The sequence below is a fragment of the Corvus cornix genome, chromosome 4 (assembly GCF_000738735.6).
Source record: "Corvus cornix cornix isolate S_Up_H32 chromosome 4, ASM73873v5, whole genome shotgun sequence".
NCBI lineage: Eukaryota > Metazoa > Chordata > Aves > Passeriformes > Corvidae > Corvus > Corvus cornix.
Genome location: NC_046334.1, coordinates 61,352,130 through 61,377,143, shown reverse-complemented (window position 1 = coordinate 61,377,143; position 25,014 = coordinate 61,352,130). Strand labels below are relative to the sequence as shown.

Sequence of the window (25,014 nt, the reverse complement as noted above, 5' to 3'; positions counted from 1 at the left end):
TGCATACACACATATTTAAATATTACATTCCTCCCTCTGCATTTACCCTTCTTGCCCATTGCATGCTTAAGATAAGGCTCAGTTTAAAAGGAGTGTCAGTATGAGGCTTCTGCAGTTGTGCCTGTGTGATTGGGGTGAAATACAGCTTTGAATGAGTAAAATCATGCATGTATCATTTTATAAGCAGATGACCACACCTCCTATCTGTACAAACTCTTCAGGTTAAGGGGAAAATAGCCAAGAAGTATTCTTCCGCTGGAAGCAGTATGAATGAACCTCACATGCCAGAAAAGTTGATTAGATTTTTAGGTTTAAAAAAAAAAACCTTTTTTTTTGAGGTCAAACTCCACCCATCCCAAGCCCCAGAGCATCATAAAACATAACCAGAGTCTCTCTCCTTTTCCTATACCTTAGAGAGGCTCAGGCTTTTGTAGTTATTACCTATGAAATATGCAGTCTGTGTAAGTCCACATAAAAATCAAATGCCATTACGTTTGGGTTCAGACCCAAAATACTCTGTGCCATTTTTCTCAAAGTCAGCATATCCATTTATGGTTCCTCTTTCTTCCTTTATATATGGAGTAGTGGAGGAAATAAAGGAGGAATGCTGGTTTGATTTAGAAGAATTTGATGGGGAAGATTTGTTTAAAAAATGAAAAGATATTTTCCTTTACTGTGGTTGGGGCAAAGTTTTCCTTTTTAGATGGTAAATAGTTTATAATATTTGAGTAAGAATCTGGCTTTTGGATGGCTGTGTTGCTGATGAGAGCTACTGGCAACAGAAGCTGTCTAACACCAAACTGCTAGTTTATTAAAAGAATAATAGGAACAGATGTTTTCAATTCATAAAATGTATCAAGTAAATGGTACATCCACTTGTTATTTCAATTCCTTTGAATTTTTGTGAACTCATTTGGGGCTAGGTTTTCAAAAGAGCTTAGCCCACTGCCACTTCATTGTTCTCACTATAAACTGATGGATGATGAACATGTTTGGGAACTGCAGCTTTTCATGCCTAAAGGGGAGCTCCTAACTACTGACGCTTCTAAAATCTGGCCCATGTTTCTGATGAGTGAATACTGATCATTAAGAGGATTCATACATGCAATCTCTGGGTAATACCCTGCATTTGCCTGTGATTGTATAGATGATGGTTTCTTAATTTACTATTGCACTAGGCATTTTAATTTAAATTATGCTAATAGTGTAGGATTAACTGCGGATTATGATTCTAGCATGTACTGTCATTCAAACAGAAGAACCAGTTCTTTAGCTCCTACAGCCTCTTTCTCCCTCTCATGCTCATGTGTAGTAATATGTGCTTAAGACTGGCCTCAGGTTTTGATGAGGTTTCTTGTTTAAACTGATGAAATTGCTTAGGGAAAAGCAGCTGAGAATTCAGAAAAGAGAGACTGAGATTCTTTTTTTCTTCTGATGACACATTTTTACGGTGCTGAAAGGATTTTCTGAAAACAGTGGTTAGAATGGGCTCTTGCCAGCACTTCACAGTGAACAGTTCTGGTTTCGCCTTCATTCCTCGGTGGTAGGACAGGCTGCATGTACTTTGCTTTTGCACTCTTGACTCAAATATATATTTGAGAAAACTCATGCTAGGGGGTTATGTTAAAATCACCAGAAAGGTTGTAGAATAAATAATACATGCAAGAGAACTGATGTTATATTTGTCCTTGCTAGAGCATATAGTAGGAGGCCAGTTTTGTTCTTTGCCAATACTGAAATAAGCTTTATAGCCACCCAAGATGGCTCTTCTTGAAGCATAACCTCTCCAGAGAGCTTCTCCTCCCCCACGCTGCAGATGTGCTGGAAACACAAATTTGCCTCGTTACTGTTTGCACTTGTTTCATTGTGTAGCTACCTTAGATTGTAACGGCATGCAGCCTGTTTGTGTTAGTGAATTCATTTGTATTCCTTCAAATCCCTCATTTGTTGCATTTTTTTGTGGAGTGCCTGATATTTCTAGTGACTTTGTGTTGTAGCAGCAGTCTAAAATCTGCCTTTTTTCTTTCTTCCTCCAGCTGATATTATTTCTACAGTTGAGTTCAACCACACTGGAGAACTGCTGGCTACTGGTGACAAGGGGGGTCGAGTTGTTATATTCCAAAGGGAACCTGAGGTATGTGAGTCACCAATGTAGTCCTTAATAGCCTGATAAAACCTGGCTTAATTTTTAATACTTGAATTGAATTAACAAACTTGTTTATAATCTCAAGATTCAGTAAAACAGAGCACCACCTGTTTAGAGAGAAAATGAAAAAGGGTAAGGATTTTTAACTCTTAAGTTTGCTGTCCCAAACAAAAATGATTCGAAGCTCCAAAATTCCAATATAAGAAAAAAAAAAGAGGTTATTTTTGTTTTACTTTGCTTTGTTTTAATAGCTTTTGCCTGATGGTGCCATTCCATTTTAAACAATACCTTCGCTTACCTTTATGTTCCACTTGTAAATTCCATCCATCTGCAGTGTCTTGTGTAGAAATCTTTCCTGAATAGTTGACATTTCTTCAAAAATTCTATTATTAAATGTTTCAATACTCACAGGAAATTTCATTCTTGTTGAAACAAATCTGTCAATATAACGTTTTAAGTGAGAAATTAAATTACATTTTCAATATTTTTATATTTGTAAGGCTGCTTATACACCTTTCCTAAGAGATAAAGATATATTGCTGTCATAAACAACATTTTGTTTTATTCTCCATAGAGTAAAAATGAGCCTTACAATCAGGGGGAGTACAATGTTTACAGCACTTTCCAGAGCCATGAACCTGAATTTGATTATTTGAAGAGCTTGGAGATTGAAGAAAAAATAAACAAGATCAAGTGGTTACCACAGCAAAATGCAGCTCACTCACTTCTATCAACAAATGGTGAGATTGATGAGAGTATGCAGGACATATCAGTATTTGCAGTATTTGCTCTATGTGTTCTAGTGCTGACAGTATATATTTGCTCATTTTAATCTACTGTTTTAGTAATTTCCTCTTTCAGAGTTTACCAAGACTGTCATACTGCTTCTGATATCTGTTGTTTGTATATTTTATTCATAGAATCATGAGGGTTTTTTGATTGATTATTCATAGACATTTAGAGAGCTATCCATTTTTCTATTAATATGCAGTGCTATTCTGAAATAGATCTTGTGACAAAGGCATCACCTTATTCAGCAGCTTGTGTTTCATGGGAAATTTAGAATTTTTTCTGCTGTATTTGTAATAACTTTTATTATTTGTAGATGTGTAAATGAATGTAGGTGACAGATTAATTTCTTTTTCTTTTCACTCATTATCGTAATAGTTTATTTAAGTTTTAAAGAGGTACACAAATCTTGGGAAGACAGTAGGAATAATAATAGGATATTCATACTGACTCATTTCTAGCATGTCTAAGGCCTATTGAATAAAGAAGGCAGTGTTATTACTAGGAGGGGATATTCAGATGTGAAATTCAGGTCAAAACTGAGTGTAACCTAACATGCACAGTGTCATTTAGGAAGCATTGAGACACCTACAAACTTTATTACTGCAGATGATGCATGAGATAAAATACCTGGTTTTAAATTTTAGATCTAAAGGTAATCAGAAAAGACTTTTTTGTTGTAGAAGTTTGAGGGTAACTGGGAATTGCTGATAAAACATAGTGTCATCTCATCTTTGTGAATTGACACTTTAGGGCAAAGCGATTGCTTCACGTTAAAATATATAGCATTAAATAATGTTTACATTAATTCAAAGTAGACAGTAATTTTTTAATATTTTGTAGTTTGTTCTACTTAAAGTTATCTTTGACTTTTTCAGGGCACTGTTGGTTATTTGGAATGAAACATCTGTTACAGACAGGTGATTTATGCTAATTTAATGATTAGTCACCTTATGAAGTTTGGGAGTTTATTTCTACTCTTTTCCCTTGGTCAAAATACCCCTCCTTCTTCAGATAACTAAGAATGGCTTCTTCCAAGCATGTGATACAAAAGTAGATTATTAAAACTAAACCTCTCTCTTAATTTTAAAGTTTGTTTTTAGAAACACAGAGGAGTACAGCCAAGTCCTCAGATTTTCAGCTTTTAGAGTTATAGATAATAGACCATGATGTGAGTTTTCTCGTTCATACCGTCATGAGAGGGGAGAAAGAACAAGAGAATCAGTCCTAGTGCTGCTGTGGTTAATCCAGTTTCAACCAACAGTGAAGCCTAGGACCTGGAAAAGTACTTTGTTTTTCTCCCTTAGTTCTGGGGCATCCCAGCAGACTATTTATGGTGAGGAGAACAGAAATGGTTCCATTGGCAAAGGCTTTGGATTTTGGCTTTGAATTGCAAAACATTTGTGTGTGCCAAGGAGGATTCCTCGCTTCCTGGCACAGCAGGGTTGAAGTCTGAATATTCACCTCCTGGCATATTCTTAAAGGTGGTTTTAACTTCAGGTACCAACAGCCCATGTTGAATTATGCACTGCCTTACAGATTACCTGGGAGAAGCCTTTGACAATGTATATCAACTCCATGCCTATAAAAAAGGATAATAGCATGTTTCCTAACTTGAAGGCGTTACCTGCCATACATCCTCATATTGGACAGATTGTAGAAATATCTTGAGTACTGATCTTTGTTTACTAAATTCCGAGCCTGCTATTTTAATGCAATCTTTGATATTTTGCTCTCTGGTAATTTAGAATCTAATGCATGGTTTTTTGCAGAAAAATGAGACTTGTGAAACAGCATCCTTTCCTTCCGCATGCTCAGGTGGACAGTGCCCACTGAATGTGCTGGAGGGAGCATCCTGCTGTTCAGGAACTTGAGGGGAGGGTCAGGCTAAATCTAACCCTCAATGTATGAGACTTAGCAGGTCTGCAACTGCCCAAATCTGTTTCTGTCATTCCAAGGAGGACTTTTGTCTGAAGTTGATTCTGCAGTTGTTTCTGCAATCTTGGTTCCTTTCCAGTCCACGTTATCAACAAATTATCAGCTAAGCTTCGATTGTGGCATCCTAATTAATGGAGCCTTTAGGAGACGGAAGGAAATCACCAAGGCTTTCAAATCCCACTGTGGATTTACAGTGCTTGCAGTTAGCAAATTTGTAGTTTGCACTGTAAACTGAACTGATTTTGTAGTATAATAATAATAACTTATTCTGATTCATTGGTGTCTTCTGTACCAGAATACATTTGGGCCACTTTCAATGTGACCTCCATAGGATAGATCAGAATTTGTCCCATACAGATCCTTTCATCTGAGGATTTCAGAATGCTTACCAGACGTTAATTAATTTTAACTTCACAACACCCTTGAGACGGAATGCTTAACCTCACAGCAATGTTTCTATTCTTTTTATATTTTTCAAAATATAGGCATGCTTAAAACTTCTAAGGAGTATTTAAAGTCCAGAAGTGGATGAAAGAGAAGAAAACCAACACATGATATCCTTAACTGCTAATAAAATAGTTTTCACTCAGGAAAGGGATAGATTTATTAGTAGCAGTCAAGTCTAACAACGGAAAATTGTTTGTGTTTTTTCTTATAATTCATTTTACAATGCTATATTTATAATTTTTTTGACTAGATCAGCAGGAAGGCACTATTTACATGTAACAAAAAATCCAAGTGCATGACATGACCTATGTGTATTTTTCATAATTAATTAACATGATATACAATACAAGTGAAATTTATTGAATATTTAAATGGAGCTTTTTAGTTGCAGATTAAACTAACCTCTTGTTCTGGAGATTGATTGTAATTGTATTCTGATTTTTTTTTTTGCTTGTGTATTAGCATATCAATATCGTTAAGAAATGCATAATCGTAAAAAAATGAGTAAGGGAGGGACTGATTTTGAAACAAAAAAGTTCAAAGTTAAACTTGCTAAAGAAATGCAAATCAATTCATGTTTTCATATATCCTGTCTTTAAAGTGATTTGTACTAGCATTTGAAAGGAGTATTTGGATCAGCCACACTGGGGAAATGATTATGCTCTGCTGTGTACTTGGGGAAAGAAGGGTAAAGGAAGAAAGTGGGATAAAATCAGAAACGATGCAGGAACTGGGGTTAATAAATCAGTGGTGGCAGCTGAAGGGCAGAAGCTTTGGAAAGACTTTGGCTGCTCCACAAGCAGATGAGCAAAACAACCATCAGAATCTCAGGGACAGATTTTTTGCAGGAGAAGAGTTGGCATTGATTTTCAGTCTAGGAAGCGTTAAGAGTTGGCAGGTTAGGAGATCGATCACAGTGGGAGTGGACAATCAGCATTAGGAAATCTGCAGCTTCAGCTTCTACAAAAAAAAAACCAAACCCAAAGACAAACACAGTGTGAAATGTTTAAAACATGTCTGTTGGATTCAGAGGCACTTTGCTAACTGAGAGACACCATTACTCTTTCATCATATGCTTCACCCATCATGAAAAAGGAAGAGTCTAGATTTTATTCCATTCCATGCAAGATTAATATATTTTTTCTCCTTACTTCTCTCTCTTGTCATTGCAACACATTTCTCTTTGCTTGGTTGGGGTTTTTTAACTTTCCCTCAGTTATTTCTCAGCTGCTTCCCATTAGGAGGGAGAAATGCCTCGTTTTTCACAGCCTTTCATTTGCAGGGGCTCCTGATGTTACACCAATGCACCACTGCCCGTTCCCACATTGGACCAGAAAGGCATCATTGGTCTGGCTGTGTACTCCGTGCTGTTCTTGTGCTGTTTATAACCTAGCAAACTGGCATTAATGCCAAACCGGTTTTAATACTGAGATTATTTCCTTGCTAAGTCAAATTGTTAAACTGAGCTTCAGCAGTGAACATGGAGTAGTTTGGGTTTTTCCACCTGCAAACTGCCAGGTTGGATACACAAGCAGCATGTGTTCTACATGCTCTGCACAGTCTGTCAGCTGCCAGGAACCCCTGACTCGCTGTGAGTATATGGGATGTGCTTTATGAATATTTTGTCTGTTGGCAACATTTTCTGGATGTGCAGAATGAAGTGACCCAGACTATTTCAGCACAGGACCTGTCTAAACCAAGATGTAAAAACTTCTTTAAGGAATATATTGTGAAAGGTGAGTAACTGCATTCAGAATTTCTATGCTGACAGTTACTTGTCTTTTCTTCTAAAGATAAAACAATCAAATTGTGGAAAATTACTGAAAGAGATAAGAGACCAGAGGGGTACAACTTAAAAGATGAAGAAGGAAAGCTTAAAGATCTTTCTACAGTAACATCACTGCAGGTAAGCTTCTGTCCACATCCAAAATTTAGTTGTTTCTGTATGAAAAAGGTAGTGCTAACTCAGTAAAGGATTTAAATATGTACCTAATGCTAGTCATTTGTGTGATTATTCTTACTGAAGCTTTAGCTGACTGATAACTCTGTTGAATCTGCCGTATATTTTCAGGTCACAAATGCTGTATGATATACTGACCAAATATTTTTGAGAGTTCCTGTTGGTTTTATTGTTCCTGATAAAATTCTCTTAGTGTGATTTAATGTGCTTTCATAAAAGGTTTTTTAACCTGGTTTGCTGGAGGCATTTTACTTGTAATTAATTTTGAATAGGGTTCTTGCCACATTCAGAGCAACTGAGTTAAAGACAGTACACCAAATTTCAGTTTCATCTCTTTTTCAGTTTTATAAAAAATTATTTTAAGAATGGGATTTGCAGTAATCTGTGCTCTGGTGAACCTGAGATTCTGCATTGCTGAAAAGATGCAGTCATGGAACTCATATAAGCATGTGTGATCATAGAACTGTTTAGTTTGGAAAAGACCTTTAAGATTATCAAGTCCCACCATTAGCCCACCACTACCATATTCAGTAAACCGTGTCCCCAGGTGCTGCTTCTAGACATCTTTTAAATACCTCCTGGTATAGTGACTCAACCACTTCCCGGGGAAGCCCCTTACAGTGCTTGACAAAAATTTTGGTGAACAAATCTTTCCTAATATCCAATATAAACCTTCCCAGTGCAACTTGAAGCCATTTTCTTTTCTCCTGTCACTTGTTTCTTGGGAGAAGAGATCCATCATCTACACAGTAATGTAAATTTTTGCTCTCAGACTTTTTTGGCTGAATTCACTCCAGATGTTGTGGCAAAGGAAGTGGCTAAAGGTTAGAACTGGAAGGCTATGTTGTATAAACACTAGAATGTCTTTATTATTGAAAATAAACAAATAACCTCCATCTCCAAAACAAGCCAATATTGTCTATTGGGAAAAAAAGCTTCCAAAGTGTAAAGATGACTACATTAATGGAATATTTACCTATTCTGTATGATTAGGCAAACAAAATTATTCCAGATTGCTTATAGTCTGAGAATTCAGCATCCTCTTGAGGAGAAGAGGAGGGGCGAGCACTGATCTTTTCTCTGGGGTGACAGGGCCAGGACCCAAGGGAATGGCCTGAAGTTGTGTCAGGGGAGGTTTAGGTTGGATATTGGAAAAAGGTTCTTCACCCACAGGGTGGTTGGGCACTGGAACAGGCTCCCCAGGGGAGTGGCCACAGCATCAAGCCTGACAGAGTTCAAGAAGCGTTTGGACAATGCTCTCAGGCACGAGGTGTGATTCTTGGGGACGGTGCTGTTTAGGGTGGGAGTTGAACTCCATGATCCTTGTGGGTCCCTTCCAACTTGAGATATTCTGTAATTCAAAGGTTGAATTTTGTTTTGTTCCTTTAGTAGAAAGTGAAACTCAGATCTTTAACTACTCTGTATTCCTCTTTAAACTACCTTGTGGATTGATGTATGATATTTCTGATGCATGTTCAACAACATCAAATAGTCCCAGTCATGGACCACAGCTTATAGTGTTTAATGCTTTATTGATAGTGAATAAATTGAGTGTCTACTTATTGAAGCATGACTTTCAAATGACACAGGGAAATAACGAGGGCACACTGACAAGTGATAATCTGTGATATTGGCTTTTCAGGGGTACATGTGTATGTACAGTGTGTCATGTTGGCTTTGTTTTGCAAGACTGTTTATTGTGTTTTGCTGAGATTATAGCCTTTTCACCACTTGAGTTTTTTCAAAGAGAGATATCAAGTAGCAAAACAAATACAGTTAAATGATCTACAGCTAATGGCAAACCCTTTAGCAAAAGCAAAATACTAGTGCTTCACTGCTTGCCGGAGCCTCCTGTGTGTGTGAGACAGTAGCTCCTGCAGTGGGACTGACCTGTCCTGTGGCAGCTGCCAGTCTCTCCCTTCCCACAGTCCAGGCTTTCCATCGCTCTGCCTGGCTCTCTTGTCTTTCCCTTCCTCCTTGGCAAGGAAGGCCTTGTCCAACAACTAATTCATGGGGAAATTCAGCTTATGTACACTGTCAAAAAGTTTTATAGTATCGCAGTCTTCTAAATGCTTTCTCTCTATTGGAATTTTCGTCATCCTAGTAAAAGAGTATTTTTGTCTTACTCCCTTTTTGGTTTGTGTTTTGGTATTTTTTTTGGCAGGTGCCTGTATTGAAACCCATGGATTTGATGGTAGAAGTCACTCCCCGGAGAATCTTTGCTAATGGTCACACCTATCATGTCAACTCAATATCCGTCAACAGTGACTGTGAGACATACATGTCAGCTGATGATCTCAGGATTAACCTCTGGCATTTAGCTATCACAGATAGGAGTTTCAGTATCCTTTATTGTGATTCCTTGCTCAGTGTTCATGTTATTAATAGGGCTTAAGACAGCTATTTTAAAATATTTTTCTGCAGGTTTTAAAATATACCTTTACTTACCAGAATCTCTGCAGTAATTGTAACAGAAAATGCTCAGATATTGTAAGAGACAGCTAAGAGATTGCAAAAATCAGGGAATTTTTAATGAAAAATGATGGTGTTGGTGAAAGACATTTAAATAGGAAACAGATGCCAGCTGCATGGTAGCTATCTACCTGACTAAAATACTCTGTACTGTTATTTCCTGAAGACATTTCATGCTGAGCTACTGCACCTTGTTTTGCTGCAGGGTCATTCCTTTCCCTGATCTTGCCTCCCATTCTCCATCATCCTGCTTCCCAGAACCCTAATGCCTGAGATGTGCACAGTTTGGGGGTGAGGTTCAGCTGCTTTGTGTGAGTTGTGCCTGTGATTAGTGAAGGCATTGCTGTTTCAAGTGCTGGCGTTTTCCTGAAAGCTCCATTGTGGAATCATTCCAGCCATCTGTGAGGCTGCCCCTTGCACTACAACAGGGTGTCTTGGAGGGGGAGCAAAAGAGACTGTAGCCAAGAAAAGTGATTCTCTGTGTTTTGCAGAACATAAATAGACTGGTAAGAGAAATAGGTTATGGGGCCAGGTCAGAATGTTGTATTCCTTTGCCGATTTCTTTTTGAGTGTATCAAAAAGAGTTAGAAGAATATGTCTCTGTGGGTTTACATGAGGGACTATTAGATGTCAAAGTGAAGTTGTCCTGTTGGGGCAGATTTCCTAAGAGAAGGCACCAGTGTGATGGGGTGTTCTCTCTGACTCTGGTGATTGTATTTCTTCCTTTGTGGGCCAGGTTTCATCTTGGAAACTTAACCCATACTATGCTAATGTCACAGGAAACATGGTCTTTAAATCAAACAACTCTTAATGTCCTTAAAAAATTACCTTTGCAGGATCAAGTGACAGGTGCCCTTACGCTGGGGATTGTAGTGAACATCTCTTCAATTTGTTTCTAAACTCACATTGTTCTTCTGTCTTTCACCTGTATAGATTAAACAAGCTAAATAGGTGCCCTCTTTAATATGACGGTTTATTTAGGAACAATTTATATGTGGGACTTCAAAGTCCAGATATGTCTGCCTTGATATCCAAGCAACTGTACTTCCATTCCTTAGTAAGACAGATGAAAATTATTTGCCAGCACACCTATTTGGAGTAGCAGTGTGACTCTGACAGTGTCCTCCTCACAGCAGCTTCACCCTTCAGACTTCTCTCTGTCCTGGAAACATTTACATGTGACTCTGCTGTGTGTTCTCCTCTATTTTGTGTCCTCATCTTTCTTCTAAGGCAGAGCAGTGGGTCAGACCAAGCACAGCAATCTCTGTGCGCCTGTGTATGATCACAGATCACATTCCAGAATGCTTATGCAAGATAAGGCGTTGCCTTTGGCAATTCCTTTTGTCTTATTAAAAGCTATTTTATAAACTATGGATTGCCAAGACAAATGTTCCTGAAAAGTTTCAAAAACCAAGTAAATAGTTATTATATTTTATGAGGACAGCATGAGATTTAGTGTCATTTGCCACACTAAGAGCTTACTGACAGAAATATCAGCCATAAATGAATAGCTGTGTGGACTCTGTTTCAAGCATTAGCACATTCCTGTTATTGAGTATTTACTGATAAAATATGTTTTAAAACTTCTGATTGATTCATTGATTTAACTCTTAAAATATGATAAAATTTATAATGACACACTCATTTTCTAAGTATGTTCTAAGAATGATGAGGAGAGAGAAATGAAGAGTGTTTCTGAGTTTTAGGATAGGAGACTTTTCCTGTAACTGAAACAGTGGCTTTGGGATACTTGGATTTCTGTCTTGGATTGGGATAAAGATATTGCTGCTTCTTTTACACTTGAATGAAAATCTGTGCGGACTGTGATGAGAGAGTTTAGGCAGTGATAGAAGGTAACACTAGGTAACAGGATAATCAGTTCTAGGGGCATAATGTTCTTGCTAAGGTGCCCATGGTGGCAGCAGATTGGCTTTTGTGGCTGGATACCGGTATGTATTCAGGAGAGCAGGCTGAGTTAGAGGCTGTATCCACTACTGTTTCAGACAATATAAGCTGTACTTGTCTCTACTCAGTTGTCAAAACCAGGTCAGCAGGCAGATTACTTTTACCTAATTCTTTGATTAAACAAAAATTTTGACATAGGCATTCCAAAAGAAGGTGAGATAGTTACAGAATATTGCTCATATTGGGAAATTAACTGGGAGGCCATGATAACTGAAAGAAGGGGATGAGTAAGTTAAACTTGCATCAGTCTTCCAAGATGTATCTTTCTGTCCATATAGAGCCCTGTACATCTTGTAAAATTGCAGGGACGTGTTTTTCCCTGGAAAACAACAACATCTGTCCCTGAAACTGCATTTCTGTCCTTCAGAAGACCAACTTACAAATCTCCTGGAAGCAGATGATTTTTTGGTAAAATCACTGGGTTTGCCAGTTGCAATTAAGACTAGACATATTAAGGTGAAAAAATTCTGCCAAGCAAACAGTTTAAATTATAAATGAATGTTGCTGGGCTTGGTGCCTTCAGTAACACATTTAGGGGGATAGGCAGGAGGAGGCTGAGGCTGTTTTAAAAATGCTTGTTTCACATCTTTTTACTGAATGCAAAAGGGAAATGAAGCATCTTGCTGTTTTACATTCAAGGCTTGATTCCTTGAAGTGCGTGTTTTAAACAATAAATAGAAAACATTTTGGTTTGAAGTGGCTTTTGTTAATAAGGGATCTGGCAGGAATGAGTATTCGTCTTTCTATTTTCCCTCAGAGGCAGCACTGCTACATATAATGACCTACAATCTGTTTACCCAAGAGGCTGGTTGTGACAATGACACAAACAACAAATACAGTGGTAGAGTTTCTGGACATTCAGTTGGTGTCTGAACATCTTCACAAATTGCATGGGAAGTGCTGGAGAAAGACTGAATCAGCAGCAGTGTGCTAAGGTGTTTTACAAGTAAAGTTCTTTGCCTTGTAGAATTTAATTTGAGAACAGTTTGTTTATAACCATCATTTTAGCAGTTTTACAAATCACTGATAATTTTTCATTTCTTTGAAAATACAGAGCAATGGAGATCTTAAATTAGTTCTTTAATCTTTGGAAAATATTTTAAGTCAGTTCTGCAGAATTTGACCAGAATATTTCTCTTAGGTAAAGCCTTAGATAAAATACAACTAACGCTTTTCTGGTTTGCTTTTGTATTAGTGTAAGCACTAACTGGGGTGAAAAGCAGACAAGTGAGTTTATGCTATGCCTATCTAAATTTTAATGAGGAGTATGCAAGACTTCTGTACATTGCTTCCCACTTGCAAGCAGATCTGCTCAGTATTGTTTGGGCAGGAGGAGGCAAGGGGGAGGAGGAGGTGAGAGAAAAGGAAGGGGGAAGGTTAGCCTGGTAAATAATAGCACATATTAGGATTTTCTTCAGTAAAAGGTTTGATGTGTTTGGTTGTGTTATGGAGAACGAGAGTCAGTGACCTTAATTATGGATGATATTCTGCACTGGAAAAGAAGTAAGGTAAGGGTTGCTGTACTTGTTAATGTTTGGTCTGAAATGGTTTAGCAGTGTCGCACATAGGTTAAGCCTTTAGATAGTCATCTTGGGTGAAGTGAATGAGAAAAAAGGACTGCCAGGAGCATACTGATAAGGCTTACTTGCCATTAACAGCAATCTTTGGACTATCTAGCTGCACTAAATATTCTTTATGAGAATGTATTTGGATTGCTTACAGAACTATGTAGCTCATAGCAGTTGAACTCCCTTCATTTCCTGGTAGCGCACTATTTCACTCTAGAGGCTGTCATGGCATTGCTATGGAAACAACATTGCTGTTTCCAGGATGTGCTCATCTTGAGACTCATCTTGACTAAAATACTCATTTCTCAGTCAGATCAATATAGTCCAGGGTTATCCTGTTTTAATAAAAAATGCCTTCTCTGTGTCCCAAAAGGGTTAAGCTAATTAGCAAATCACCATAGGGCCTTCTTACAGTCTAATGTATTCTGGTATTTGAGGCATATCATGGATAGTCAGTTTGTTAGGCACCATATCTTGGGAAAATGAATTTACTTAAGAAGTAAACAACAGGGAAAAAATAGAAGAACTCAAAATAACATGGTGCATTGATGGAGACCAAGTTTGTGGCAGCCCACTGCACATCTGAATGTAGTGTGTATATAGGGTATATACAGAGCTCTGGGGGCAGCCTAGGCTGGGGAAGATAGCCAGCCTTACAAAATCCCTGTACTTGCCTCAGTGCTAACTATGTGAATGCCAAACTGAAAGCAGATCTGCAGTATTCTCTTGGTATTTGTTGAGCAAGTTTATACCTTGAGTGAGATAAGGGTGTTTCTTATAAAAATGCCTGAGCCAGGATGACTATGCACAAGCTGTGTGCACAAGGATGCATTTTCTGTGCTCTGAAAAGCAAGTCTGTATGGTGTGAGAAACTGCTGCCACCCCCACGCACAGCACTGTTTTCCTCCAGAACACACCTTCTGTTTGGGAGCTGGCAGACCTTTTTTCTCTTTTGAGAGCTGTGGGTAATACATGTTAGCACTTCCTGTTCTGTCAAGAAGAGGTATCAAATCTCCATCAGGTATTTAAAAGGTGAGTGTTACACCATGGAGTCATATTCCAGCTGAGTTGGTACTAGCGACATTTGAGTAGCCTTTCCTTAAATTTGTGTTCTTTTGTTCCTTACTTCCTAGTCTCTCCCTCTCCCACATGCGTTGTGTCTGTCTCTCTCCCCGTTAAAGGAGAATGAAGATGTCTGCAAAGCTAAAATCAGGTCTGTAAGTTAGAGGATTGCAGAGGTGCCATGCACACTGATCCCATGGTTTGGAGAGCACTCTTATTCTAACTATTGAGAAATGGTTGCTTTGCCTTTCTCATTAAAACACTACTATGTGAACAACTGAGGGGGAAAAAAGCTGTTTCAGTGGGCTGATTAGATTCTGGCTTGATGTGATTCCCTCGCTAGACTCCACTTTTTTCAGAAGTGAATACTGGCTCTCTAGTAAAAGAGTCTTCTAGTAAGAGTTGACAATGGCAAAACCAAAGATTTTCATATCTAACTTACACCTGAGTACGATCAGCTGTATTCTGTGCATTTTGAAAAATGTTGAATTGTACTCTGAGGTAGACTGCTGGAAATGTTGACTGAGGGCTCCAGTGCCCTGCAAAGTCATGGGGAAGAGCAGTATGTAGAGGAAATAGGATAAAAACTAAAAAAGAAGAAATAGTATTGCATGAAACTTGTGAATATATGAAGTTCACACCAAGTATCAATACTTAACTGTTAGATTCCTTGCTGCATTGCCATTTCTCATCTGCTGATCATTGCACTGTAAACTGAATCCCTCTGTATTACTGAAGTAATTGACATACTTTACACAAATATTTTGTGATAAGAGTATTTTTAAATAATTGTAATAAAATATTGAGGTTAGTCAGTCTTAGCACCACTTTATACTCAGTTAAACAAAGACTGTGAGAACCAAATAGGTGTACTGGAATTTCAACTCAGAATCTGAATGTTGCCCAGAGACATCCTGCTTTTACTTCCATCCATACTCTAATTCTGTATTAGGTGAAGAAGAAGACTTTTCAGGAGAGAGTCTTATAAAAATGGTAACAGAAATGTAGAAATGCTGTGAAAATGATTTTGTTTTGGAGAAATAGAAATCAGTGTATCTTTTCTCCTGCTTAAGAGATTTCTAAACTGCCAGAATGCAGTGAGAGAGAGTTTGACTGAGTACCAACAGGAGTGTTCCTAGGGGTTGCTTGCTTTAATGGACAGAGAAAAATAACTAAGTGTCTTAAAAAATGCATGATAATTGTGACCTTGCAGAAGGCAATAAGAAGCAAAAACTTCAGTGTCACAGAGATGAATGTTTACCTTGCCAATGTTAGCATTTAGCCATTTGATGATGAATTTAGGAAAAGAGTTGTAGTCCCTAAGCCTTCTAGACCCTTGTCTTTCCCAAGAATTTTCCATTTATGTTACTCTTATCTGAAGCAATGGAAAAGTTTTTCATGAGAAAAATGACTATAGTAGAGGGAAGTTCATTGTTACTCATTTAGCAACAATTCACGATCTATTTCAGGTTGTTTTAAAGTGATCTGATTCTCAAAGGTCTGCAAAATGACAGGTTCCATTGACTTAGCCTTTTAACTTTTGGGTTTGAGATCTTTCAGCTTAGAGTATCTGTGCATTAAAAAGGAATTATTTTGAAATTGCCTATGAAACTGCAGATACCAGATCACCCGGTAACTTGAGGGTCATTTGCATTGGTGTAGTTCAGTAGTAAGTTTTGCTACAATGTATTTAATAGATTAGCAGCAGGTACTGTAGTTTTTTTACAGGTTTTATTCCTAATGCTTATTATTTCTGTGTCAGGAAAGGTATGTCTGGGTGGCAACAGATCATAGGTCGTATACTGAGGCTTAGGATAGGAACAAACTCCAACGTAAAGCTCCACAAAGTGCTTCTGATGGGACCACAACAAAGTGCTGTATAGATAGGATGGTGTTAAGGCTATTTAAGGGAGTTATTGAAATTGTGAAAAATAGCCCCTTGTTGCAAGATTGTTTGAATTAAGTAAGCAGAAAATACAAGCAATTCATATTGTCTCCCGAACTGGACACAGCACTCCAGGTGGAGTCTCACCAGAGTGAAGTAGAGGGGACAGAATCCCCTCCCTTGACCTGCTGCCCACACTACTTTGGATGCAGTCAAGAACATGGTTGGTTTCTGGGCTGTGAGTGCATCCAGCCTCTCATCCATGAGCACCCCGAAGTCCTTCTGGGCAGGGCTGCTCTCAATCTTTTCATCCCCCAGCCTATGTTGGTACTGGGGTTTGCCCTGACCCAGGTGCAGCACCTTGTACTTGGTATTATTAAACCTCGTGAGATTCTCTTGGGCCCATTTCTTGAGCTTGTGCAGGTCCATCTGGACAAGTCCTTGGTGTGTGTTTTTGGCTGCCTGTTAGGGAAAATGCAGTGGGGATTCTTTTATTAAAATCACACCAGAAATGTTTTTAGTGTCAATCAAGGGATGAAATTAGTAAATAGGTAAGTATGTGTAACTGTAAGTTGTCATCTGCTCTGAACTGCGTAGAATCTCGATAGTAAACAGAGCCTTTCATGAACTCTCAATAGACTAATTTGTAAGAAAAATTCTGTTTGTCCCCAGTGCAAAGTGCCAAGAGAGAACTGCATTTCTAGGATTACTTAAATGACTGTCTTGTAGGCACTAGCATAGATACAGCTTCTAAAACAGGTGCTGAATTGGTTCTTCTGCTTCTGTTGAGGTAAAACTACATCCAGTTCAGATACAATATTATTTCTAATGATGTTGTCATCATTATTTAGAATATCTTAATCGAGTACAGCTTTTAGGGTTTTCAGAGTAAGAACAGTTGTGAATTTATATGTGAGGTTGTGCAAATTGCAGTCTTTATAACTAGCTGTGTAATTCAAATACTAGATAGTAATTACAGCAGTAACGCTGTGTGAGTGGGCACTATAAAGACCTTACAGATCATTTGTTTTCAAGAAATACGGAGAAGTTTTTTAGCATCTTTTAGGAGATCTCTTAAGCATCTATAAGTTCAGATTTAGGGAGCTCTGAAAGCAGTGAATAAATTTGCAGAAGTGGTCTTTCAATATTTTGTTTGGTTTTGCTTCTTGCCAGAGGACACTTTGCCAGAGGATCCCTGTCAGAAACAATTGCTTTTAACTATTCTGATCACCTTAAATTGACTCCTATCTTAGGAATTTGTCTGTCAGCCAGTCAGAGAGAATTGGATGACAGAGCATGACTGATAGCCAAAGGAGCAATATCGGAGCTAGTTAAGCAGTATCTTAGCATTGAATCCCTGAATGAGATCCTCCTGACCATACAGCTGAAATCTGTATTGCAGCAAAAGCAGACAGTGTATGGCTGGAGTGTGTGATACCAGTGTCATCAGGGCATGGGACAGTTATGGAAATATTCCCTATATAGCCATCCTCCAAATTAAATAAATTGGATGTGTTGAATCTGGCTGTGAAAACCTAATTACAGCTGAGGCCTTTGCATTCTTGGCAATGACCAGTGTCTTCCTTATTTTGCAGTTGCTTTTAAAGGAGTTAATTTAAGGTGGTTTGAGCATAGCTATAGCCTTGGAGAATTACTGCACTGCAGATCTATTGTTTAATAAAAATATTAATTTGTTCATCAGAATACATAATTTTCTTACTTATCACTCTTGTCCATACACAACTTGAATGAGTAAGTATGTGATTATGTTATTATTTTAATGGATTTCTTTATCTAACCCTGTGTCTTCTCTAATGCAGCTGTCCCCATATAGAGACCCATACCTATTATTTCATTTCTGCAGAGGTAAGGGAAAACATAGCCAGAGGCATTAGAATACTCTTACTTTTTAAAAATGTATAGTGAATTGTAAAAAGGAAAAAGAAAATTGACTGGAGTTGTAGAAAATTATAAAGAACAGTGTGAAATCCTGAGCCTGTAAAAACCATTTCAGAATTCCTTTATAGTGCATTAAAGAACGCAACTGGGATTTCACTGAATTTCTGTGTTTGTTGAGTGATCTAGTCAATGCAACTTTAGGAGCTACTTAAAATTTTGCAATAGGTGCAAAGATGTCTTTTCACAGATCTCCACAGAGCCAATTGCTTTCCAATTTAATAGGGACTGTAGCAAACAAGTTCCTATTTTGTATCAGGAATCCCCTTTAAAATATCATTATCTCAATCTTTCTCAAGTTTATTGGTATTGTAGAGAGAAAGTGTACTTAATAGAGCTGAAATGAATGTTAGCATCGACCCCCAGATTTCTTTTTTCACCCTAGTGGTTTATTCCATTAGAACTTTCAGGTGTTATCCAGAATCTGAGATCCTCAGCAGAGAGGGACATTGGAACTATGGCAAAGAATATTAAATTACAGATAAAGGGTCACATCATGGAACTGATCCTCATCTAAGTAGCACTCATATTTTAGTGTAATGTGACTGCAGTCAATGAAGTTATTCCTGTGGAAATGGGTAACAGGATTCAGTCCAAGATTTATTGTCTTACTAATTTTATTTCTTCAGTTGATGAGTTTTAATCAGTGTTGTCATTGTGGAAGATTTTAAATTGCATGCTTGTGTTTCCCTCCGGATTAATTTCTCATTGAAGCATTTTGAAAATGAGCCATTCTCTGTTGTCACAGGTGCAGTCGGTGTATCCAACTTGAAAAATGTGTATTATGAATTTATTGAAAGTTAGACAAAAAAACCCATTTACACAGTTCTAGGTGCAATTATATGAAAAGATAATGTATAAATAATTTAATCAGCTCTGCCAGAGGGGAGAATTCTCTTAAATGAGTCTAATTATTCTAATTCCCATGCGAGTTTGGACTTGAAATTAACCTTGCAAAGCACAGTCTTTCTCAGAGTATTAACATAAAAAAGAAGAAAATATAACTTGCTTTGCTCATTAGCTAAAAAATCTTTAGCTTGAAGAGTATTCCATACAAAGACAGATGTCATAAAAATGCTCACGTGGTCTTCTCAGGTATTGTCAAGCTTGAAGTCTGTACCTCTGTGTTCTGTGTGAGCAGTGAGAACCTGAAACCTCGGAAGCTTTTCTCATTATTAAAATAGCTGGGACGCTCTCATTAATGCAGACACTGCTTTGTTTTCTGTTGTCATAGTACACATTGGTAAGGAGTGCACTTTGGTACTTCCACTGCTTGTGAAATTGCAGTAGTTTGGGCCTTTGAAACAGAAATGTTCTGTAAATAAAGGCCATATTAACTTTCACAAAGTTATAGCACCAGATTTTAGAATAATTCTATTTTGACTGTTGTCATACTCACTGCAGGCTGGTGGCATTTTTGGAAATCCTTTCAAATAAATGAAGCAACTAGATAATAAGTCCTGCCACATGATTTTAATCAGGTATCTTATGTGATGTAATATAGGTGATTTGAATGTAAGCTTTTATTAGTGTTTTTAAAGTAGCTATTTTTGAAGTATCTGGCTATTTTTGAAGATAGTTTCACTTTACTACTCCCGTAACAAGCATGCAGGGAAGGAGAGACTTTTATGCTCTAAATGCTCTAAAGAGTCTATACTCTTCAGCTGGAATTTCTGTGGCTGCTTTTATTTAAGAGACAGATCTTCCTCAGCTGCATGGGATTTTAGTAATTACCAAGAAGAAATTTCTTGATAGGATTATCTGTTAGCATATAGATTATTCATTTAAAAAAAAAAAAAAAAAGACATTTTATCTCTCATTTCCAAGTCATGTGGGAAAAAATCCCTGTCTACTTTTAAGATGGAGTTTGGGAAGTTTTGTATGTCATATTTCTCTGTACTACCAGGGACTCTCTTCAGTAAACTAAGTAGATCCCTCTCAGTTTTCTGTTAAGCATCTAATGTATTTCAGGAAAGGTTTGTGAATGATGAGATTATATTGCTTTTGTTTATAAATTATCCTTCCCTTATTGATGTTGAATCACTCATTTCTTGGAACCCTTGCCACTATGTAGTACATGGTGCCACTTAACCATACTAAGTAGAACAGCACTGCCTAAGAGAAGCTAAGCTGGCGGACTTAATAAGGCTCTTCTATTAATAATTTATATGTACCTGAGGCTCTTCTGGTATTTGTGTTCCAAGTGTAACATTAGTTTCAGACAAATCATAATCAATTCATATGCAAATATAGGAACTAAATATGACTTTGCAGCCTTTCAGTGACTGAGTGACTGCAGGTGTGCATTTACAAAGGCAAGTCTTCCTCTGTTGATTCATCCCCTTTTCTTTCAGCTGTGTATTGGCAGATAATGATGTCTTTGCTCTTGAAAATTTAATATGCATATGGGTGTTGCTAAAGCAGGCATGTGACTCTGTCTACAGATGAAAATGTGGGTGTTCTGTTCAAAAAAAACAAGCAAAAATTAAGTTCCTAAGTAAATTAAAGTTTTCCAGTATCTACTTCTAAATTCATTATTGTCTAAGTAAATCATTGGTTGCAATGTGTATGAGCAGGCCTATCTGTGATAAAGTTTGAATGTGACTTGCACCATTTAAAATAGTCTCTTTCCTAGTAGTGCTACTCTACAATTCTCTGCTTTCAACACTTAGTCAAATGTTGCAGCTACTCCATAGGCAGTTTCTCCTATATATTAGATTTTTTTTTCTGTAACTTGAATACAGCAAAGTCTGATGTTTGCTGAATTTGTGGCAGTAAAAGCAATTTCATAAAATTTTACTAAGTACATTTAAAATATGTTGATTCTTTTTTCAAGTAATATTTGTGTAATGGAGATTCAGGGCTTTCTTGCTGCTGTCTCTTTTTATCCTACCACGATAACAGGAATGCAAAGTAATTCTGATATTGCAAAAATCAGAATGAGATCCCTCAAATTCAGAGTGAGTCTTTAGACCAGTATGCATTCTGGGAGAAAGTCACAAAAATGTAATAATGAGAATAATAGTAACCTTTCAAAACCAATTAACCAAGAAGAGAACCGAGTGAATACTCCCATGACTGGACAGCTGCAGGTAGGGAGGAGAGAGACCACTAGATCAGAATCCAGAGCTATTGGTCTTGCTGGCTCTTAAATTGACCTTTGCCAAGCCTTTCCCACTTCACACCTCAGTTTCATTCTCTGTAAAACATTAGCACTGATACTGACTCTACTTTGCTTTAAACTTAATGAATGGACAATGTTTCTAATACTACTTTTAACTTCTTGCCAAGTATCTCCAGTTCCAAGTGAAACTTGAGACAGGAAGTCCAGGAGTTTCAGCTTTGGTTCAGAAGTTTGATGTTTAGGTTACATTCTTGAATAACTCTTGTTCCATCATCCTGAGGCACTCTGGTTTCTAGCAGCTGCCAGATAAATCAGTAACATCTTGGTTCCTAAACCCATAGAAAGGGTCTGAGTGTTCACCTTTGTGCTCCTCGTGTCTTGTAAGTTTTATGATGTTCGAAGACAGAAATAGAGAGCAAAATTAGGCTTGACTCTGGCTGGAGCATTACATACTAGACTGTGAGGAGACATGGGCCATCTTGTACTGACAGTGGTATGCTGAGGATAGATGCGAGGCCATTGCCCAAAGAGCGTCATTCCAGCATGCAGACACCTTATTACCCACACTGTATAAAAGTGCACTGCCAATAACACAGGAGGATGTACTGAATATATTCTCATTTTCTGGATGAGCTAGATCTCAACCTCAACATGGCCAAAATCTCTTTATGGGTAGTTCTAGCTGAATAGCTGGCAAGTTTATTGCTACTGCAGCCTTTTAGTTGTGACCATGACTTTCCTTCTTCCACTAACAGCACTTTCTCATCTAGCTTAGGCTGTAATCCTTGACATAAGAAACCTCAGAAGTCCACAGAGCTGTGTTAACATTACTTAATCTCTTCTTTGTATGCTCCCTTGTACATGTCCTTTATATCATGAGCAATCCCTTTACTTTGTGTTCGCACAGCACCTAATGTAATTGGCTATGGTTTGGCCTGCCACATAGAGCTACCAGGCCCCATAGTGGTTTTTACTCTTTCTGTATCTCATAATCCTGATATGAGGAAAAATGCAGAAGCCTTTGTACTATCGTAATGGCACTGTCGGAGCACCTTTGATAAAGACATTTTATTGCCAGTCAAAATCACGTCATTTAAGTTGGTATTTTCAGCAAATCACCACCAGTGTGAGACTGTTGTCAGAGTTCCCAACTCCAGTATGATGTCTGAAGAATCACTGTTATAAAGACCATGAAATTAAAAATGGAATTGGGCTGACATTGTACCACTTAGTATGGATCGATACCTTGCATTAACACGTATTAGGTTCCAGACAGTGGAGAGGAGCACACGCTTATGCAGCAGTTCCTGCTTTTGTGGTTCAGAAGAGTCAAATGATACAGAAATGTATCATTCGAAATGCAGCTCTCTGGGCTTACAATAAAACCCATGTAGTACATGCTTTTACTGGAGCACTGGGCAAATGCTGTGCGATTGAAAAAATTGACACTGTGGCTATTAGGAGTACTTGGAATACAAATACTCTCTTTGCCTAAGGTAAAATACTGGAATTTGAAGAAAAGGCCATGTCTATTAACCTACTGACAGTTCAGTCCAGGAACCCTTGGCTCTTGGACAACAGGCCTGAAATACAGAGATTCAGAAGCTTGACCCTATTCGGTGCTGTCCATACTTGTCAAGTTATGCCTATTGTAGAATTATCATTCAACAGTGAAAACATACAGCTTATCTGTAAGAAATGGGAAGAAAGGAGTGAGTTGATGGTTAATTAAGAGTTAGGGCTTGCTTCTTTCATTGATAATAAGAGTGATGTAATCACATCATGATGTTGTCAAGGCCTGATGTACCCAGCCTGGAAGAAGACTGGAGCCATTTGGAATTCGTTTTCTCAGCTGGCGTGTGGTGTAGGAATGATATAACCATCATGTAGGAAGTGTAAAACTGGTAGAGCTTGATTTGTAAGCATCACAGTTCCCTCCTTGTAATGAAAATAGTGTGCACTAAATGACTAACAGAGGAAACCACTCAGAGAAATGCTTATATTAAAAGTGTAGAGCCTCAGCAGGACCACAGTAATCAATTACTCTAAACTGAAGCCCTGGCAGCTTCCATGAATTGCTATTGATTTCAACTATTAGTCACTGAATCTTTCTAGAGCTAGGCTGAAATATAGGTGTGAGATGCAGACAAAATTAGTAGCCTGAACAAACCTCTGTAGAAAACACAGGGAACAGCCAGGTTTGGTAAGATAGGTTATGCCAAAGGTTATTTTTTGAAAGTGCTTAAATTTGCAAAAACCTAAGTCCCACGCAGGGATAAAAATGAAGTGTCATATCAGCATATACTGAAATAAGAAAGATGAGAGTTTTGTTTTTCTTGTGAAGTTACTATGGAAAATTTTGTCTGGCTTTCTAAAGAAAGCCTCTCCTCCTCCATTGCAGTTGAATAAAGGGGGAGAGGGCAAGTAATTTTTTTTTTCAAGCCTTCTTCTGACCACAAAAAAAAAAAAAAATTCCTTCTTGCAGTGAACCCACAAGTCATTTAAAAACTATTCCAAAATAATGATAGAAGATTCAATCCTTTATATGCCATAGCTTGTGAGTTGCAAATTTGTTCTCTACCAAATTCAGTTTCTCGTAGAATTCCTCGATGGTTTTGGGAAGATGAAGCAGCTATTTCTTTATGCATACTGTTCACTTCAAAGGGAATTTAATCTGTTTTAAGGAGGCTGCTAGGTTTTCATTATCATACAAGGAAACTTATTCTGAGACCTCTTTTGCTCAGCAAGAACCCTATGTATTTTACACATTCTCATTATACATGTTTTGGCATGAGCATAAAGCAGGCATGCTCATTTATATTCTAGCTGATCAAGAGGAGGAGTCTGATTAATATGAATTTTGGATCAAGGTGAGGGTCAACTTTGTAACCTGCAATAAAAAGAACTTTCTGGAGTGACCTCCCAGAGGGGAATATTTCTGTTAGATCAGTGGCCCAGAGGCAACGGAACAAATTTTCTTCCTCCTGTTATCCTCAGTTTGCTATCAGCTGCACAACAGCAGCACAAAATACTGGATTAGAACTAAACATACTATGTAGCTGAATCATGTACTCACATCACATTCCTCACACTGCATATCATTGCAGGATTTTAATCATGCCTTTCCTTATGCTCTTCCCTCCTTCCTCTCTTAGTGTTTTTCTTCTCTCCCTCTTTGCCCTCTCTCAGATCTTTCCCTAAAGCCTCCTCACAGCCAGGCCCTGCCCTGCTCACTCTCCTTTGTTATACTTCTGTTCTTAAATAGTTTGGGGAAGGCAACATAGATGGTCAGCCAAAGTTAAGGCTGTATTGCTTGGAGTAGCTTTGTTGCCTTTCCCAAAATTGCCTTTCCTTGTAGCTCTACTAACCCAACTGTAAGAACATCATCTCTCACCATTGTAGTTGCCAAGTGTACTTGACCTTTCATTTCCATTTTGGTGTGGAGAGCATCTAGAAAGTCTGCTGGCCTCTTCATAGCTTTATCCTGTTTCATGGAGCCAAGCAGGGGAGGACAGATCTGGTATGTAAGATATCAAATAGTTAAGGGGGAAGGACCTGTTCTATTTCTTGCAAGCAAGAAGATATTTTCTATTCCTTGTTTTAATGTTAATGAATTAAAAGACTGCCAATGCATTCTAGCCCATCACTGGCAAGGTGCCAGTTCAACCTTCCATTAGTGCAAGTATCTAGCAGGGATCAAAA

The 25,014-nt window shown here is 38.0% G+C and overlaps 1 protein-coding gene and 1 long non-coding RNA gene across 9 annotated transcripts in view; both read left to right on the top strand.

Annotated features, from left to right (window-relative positions):
* PPP2R2C (protein phosphatase 2 regulatory subunit Bgamma) overlaps nt 1-25,014 on the top strand; it is a 202,551-nt gene that overhangs the window by 144,101 nt on the left and 33,436 nt on the right. For all 8 annotated transcript variants that reach the window (XM_019287161.2, XM_010401936.3, XM_039550576.1 and 5 more), the window contains 4 exons: nt 2,037-2,134; nt 2,721-2,886; nt 7,114-7,226; nt 9,445-9,622. In XM_019287161.2, coding sequence (XP_019142706.1) covers nt 2,037-2,134; nt 2,721-2,886; nt 7,114-7,226; nt 9,445-9,622 — 555 coding nt within the window. The remainder of the gene's footprint in view (nt 1-2,036; nt 2,135-2,720; nt 2,887-7,113; nt 7,227-9,444; nt 9,623-25,014) is intronic.
* Nucleotides 2,896-6,911, top strand: LOC109144952. Its single transcript, XR_002046028.1, has 2 exons — nt 2,896-3,855; nt 5,359-6,911. It is a non-coding gene; the product is annotated as an uncharacterized LOC109144952 (long non-coding RNA).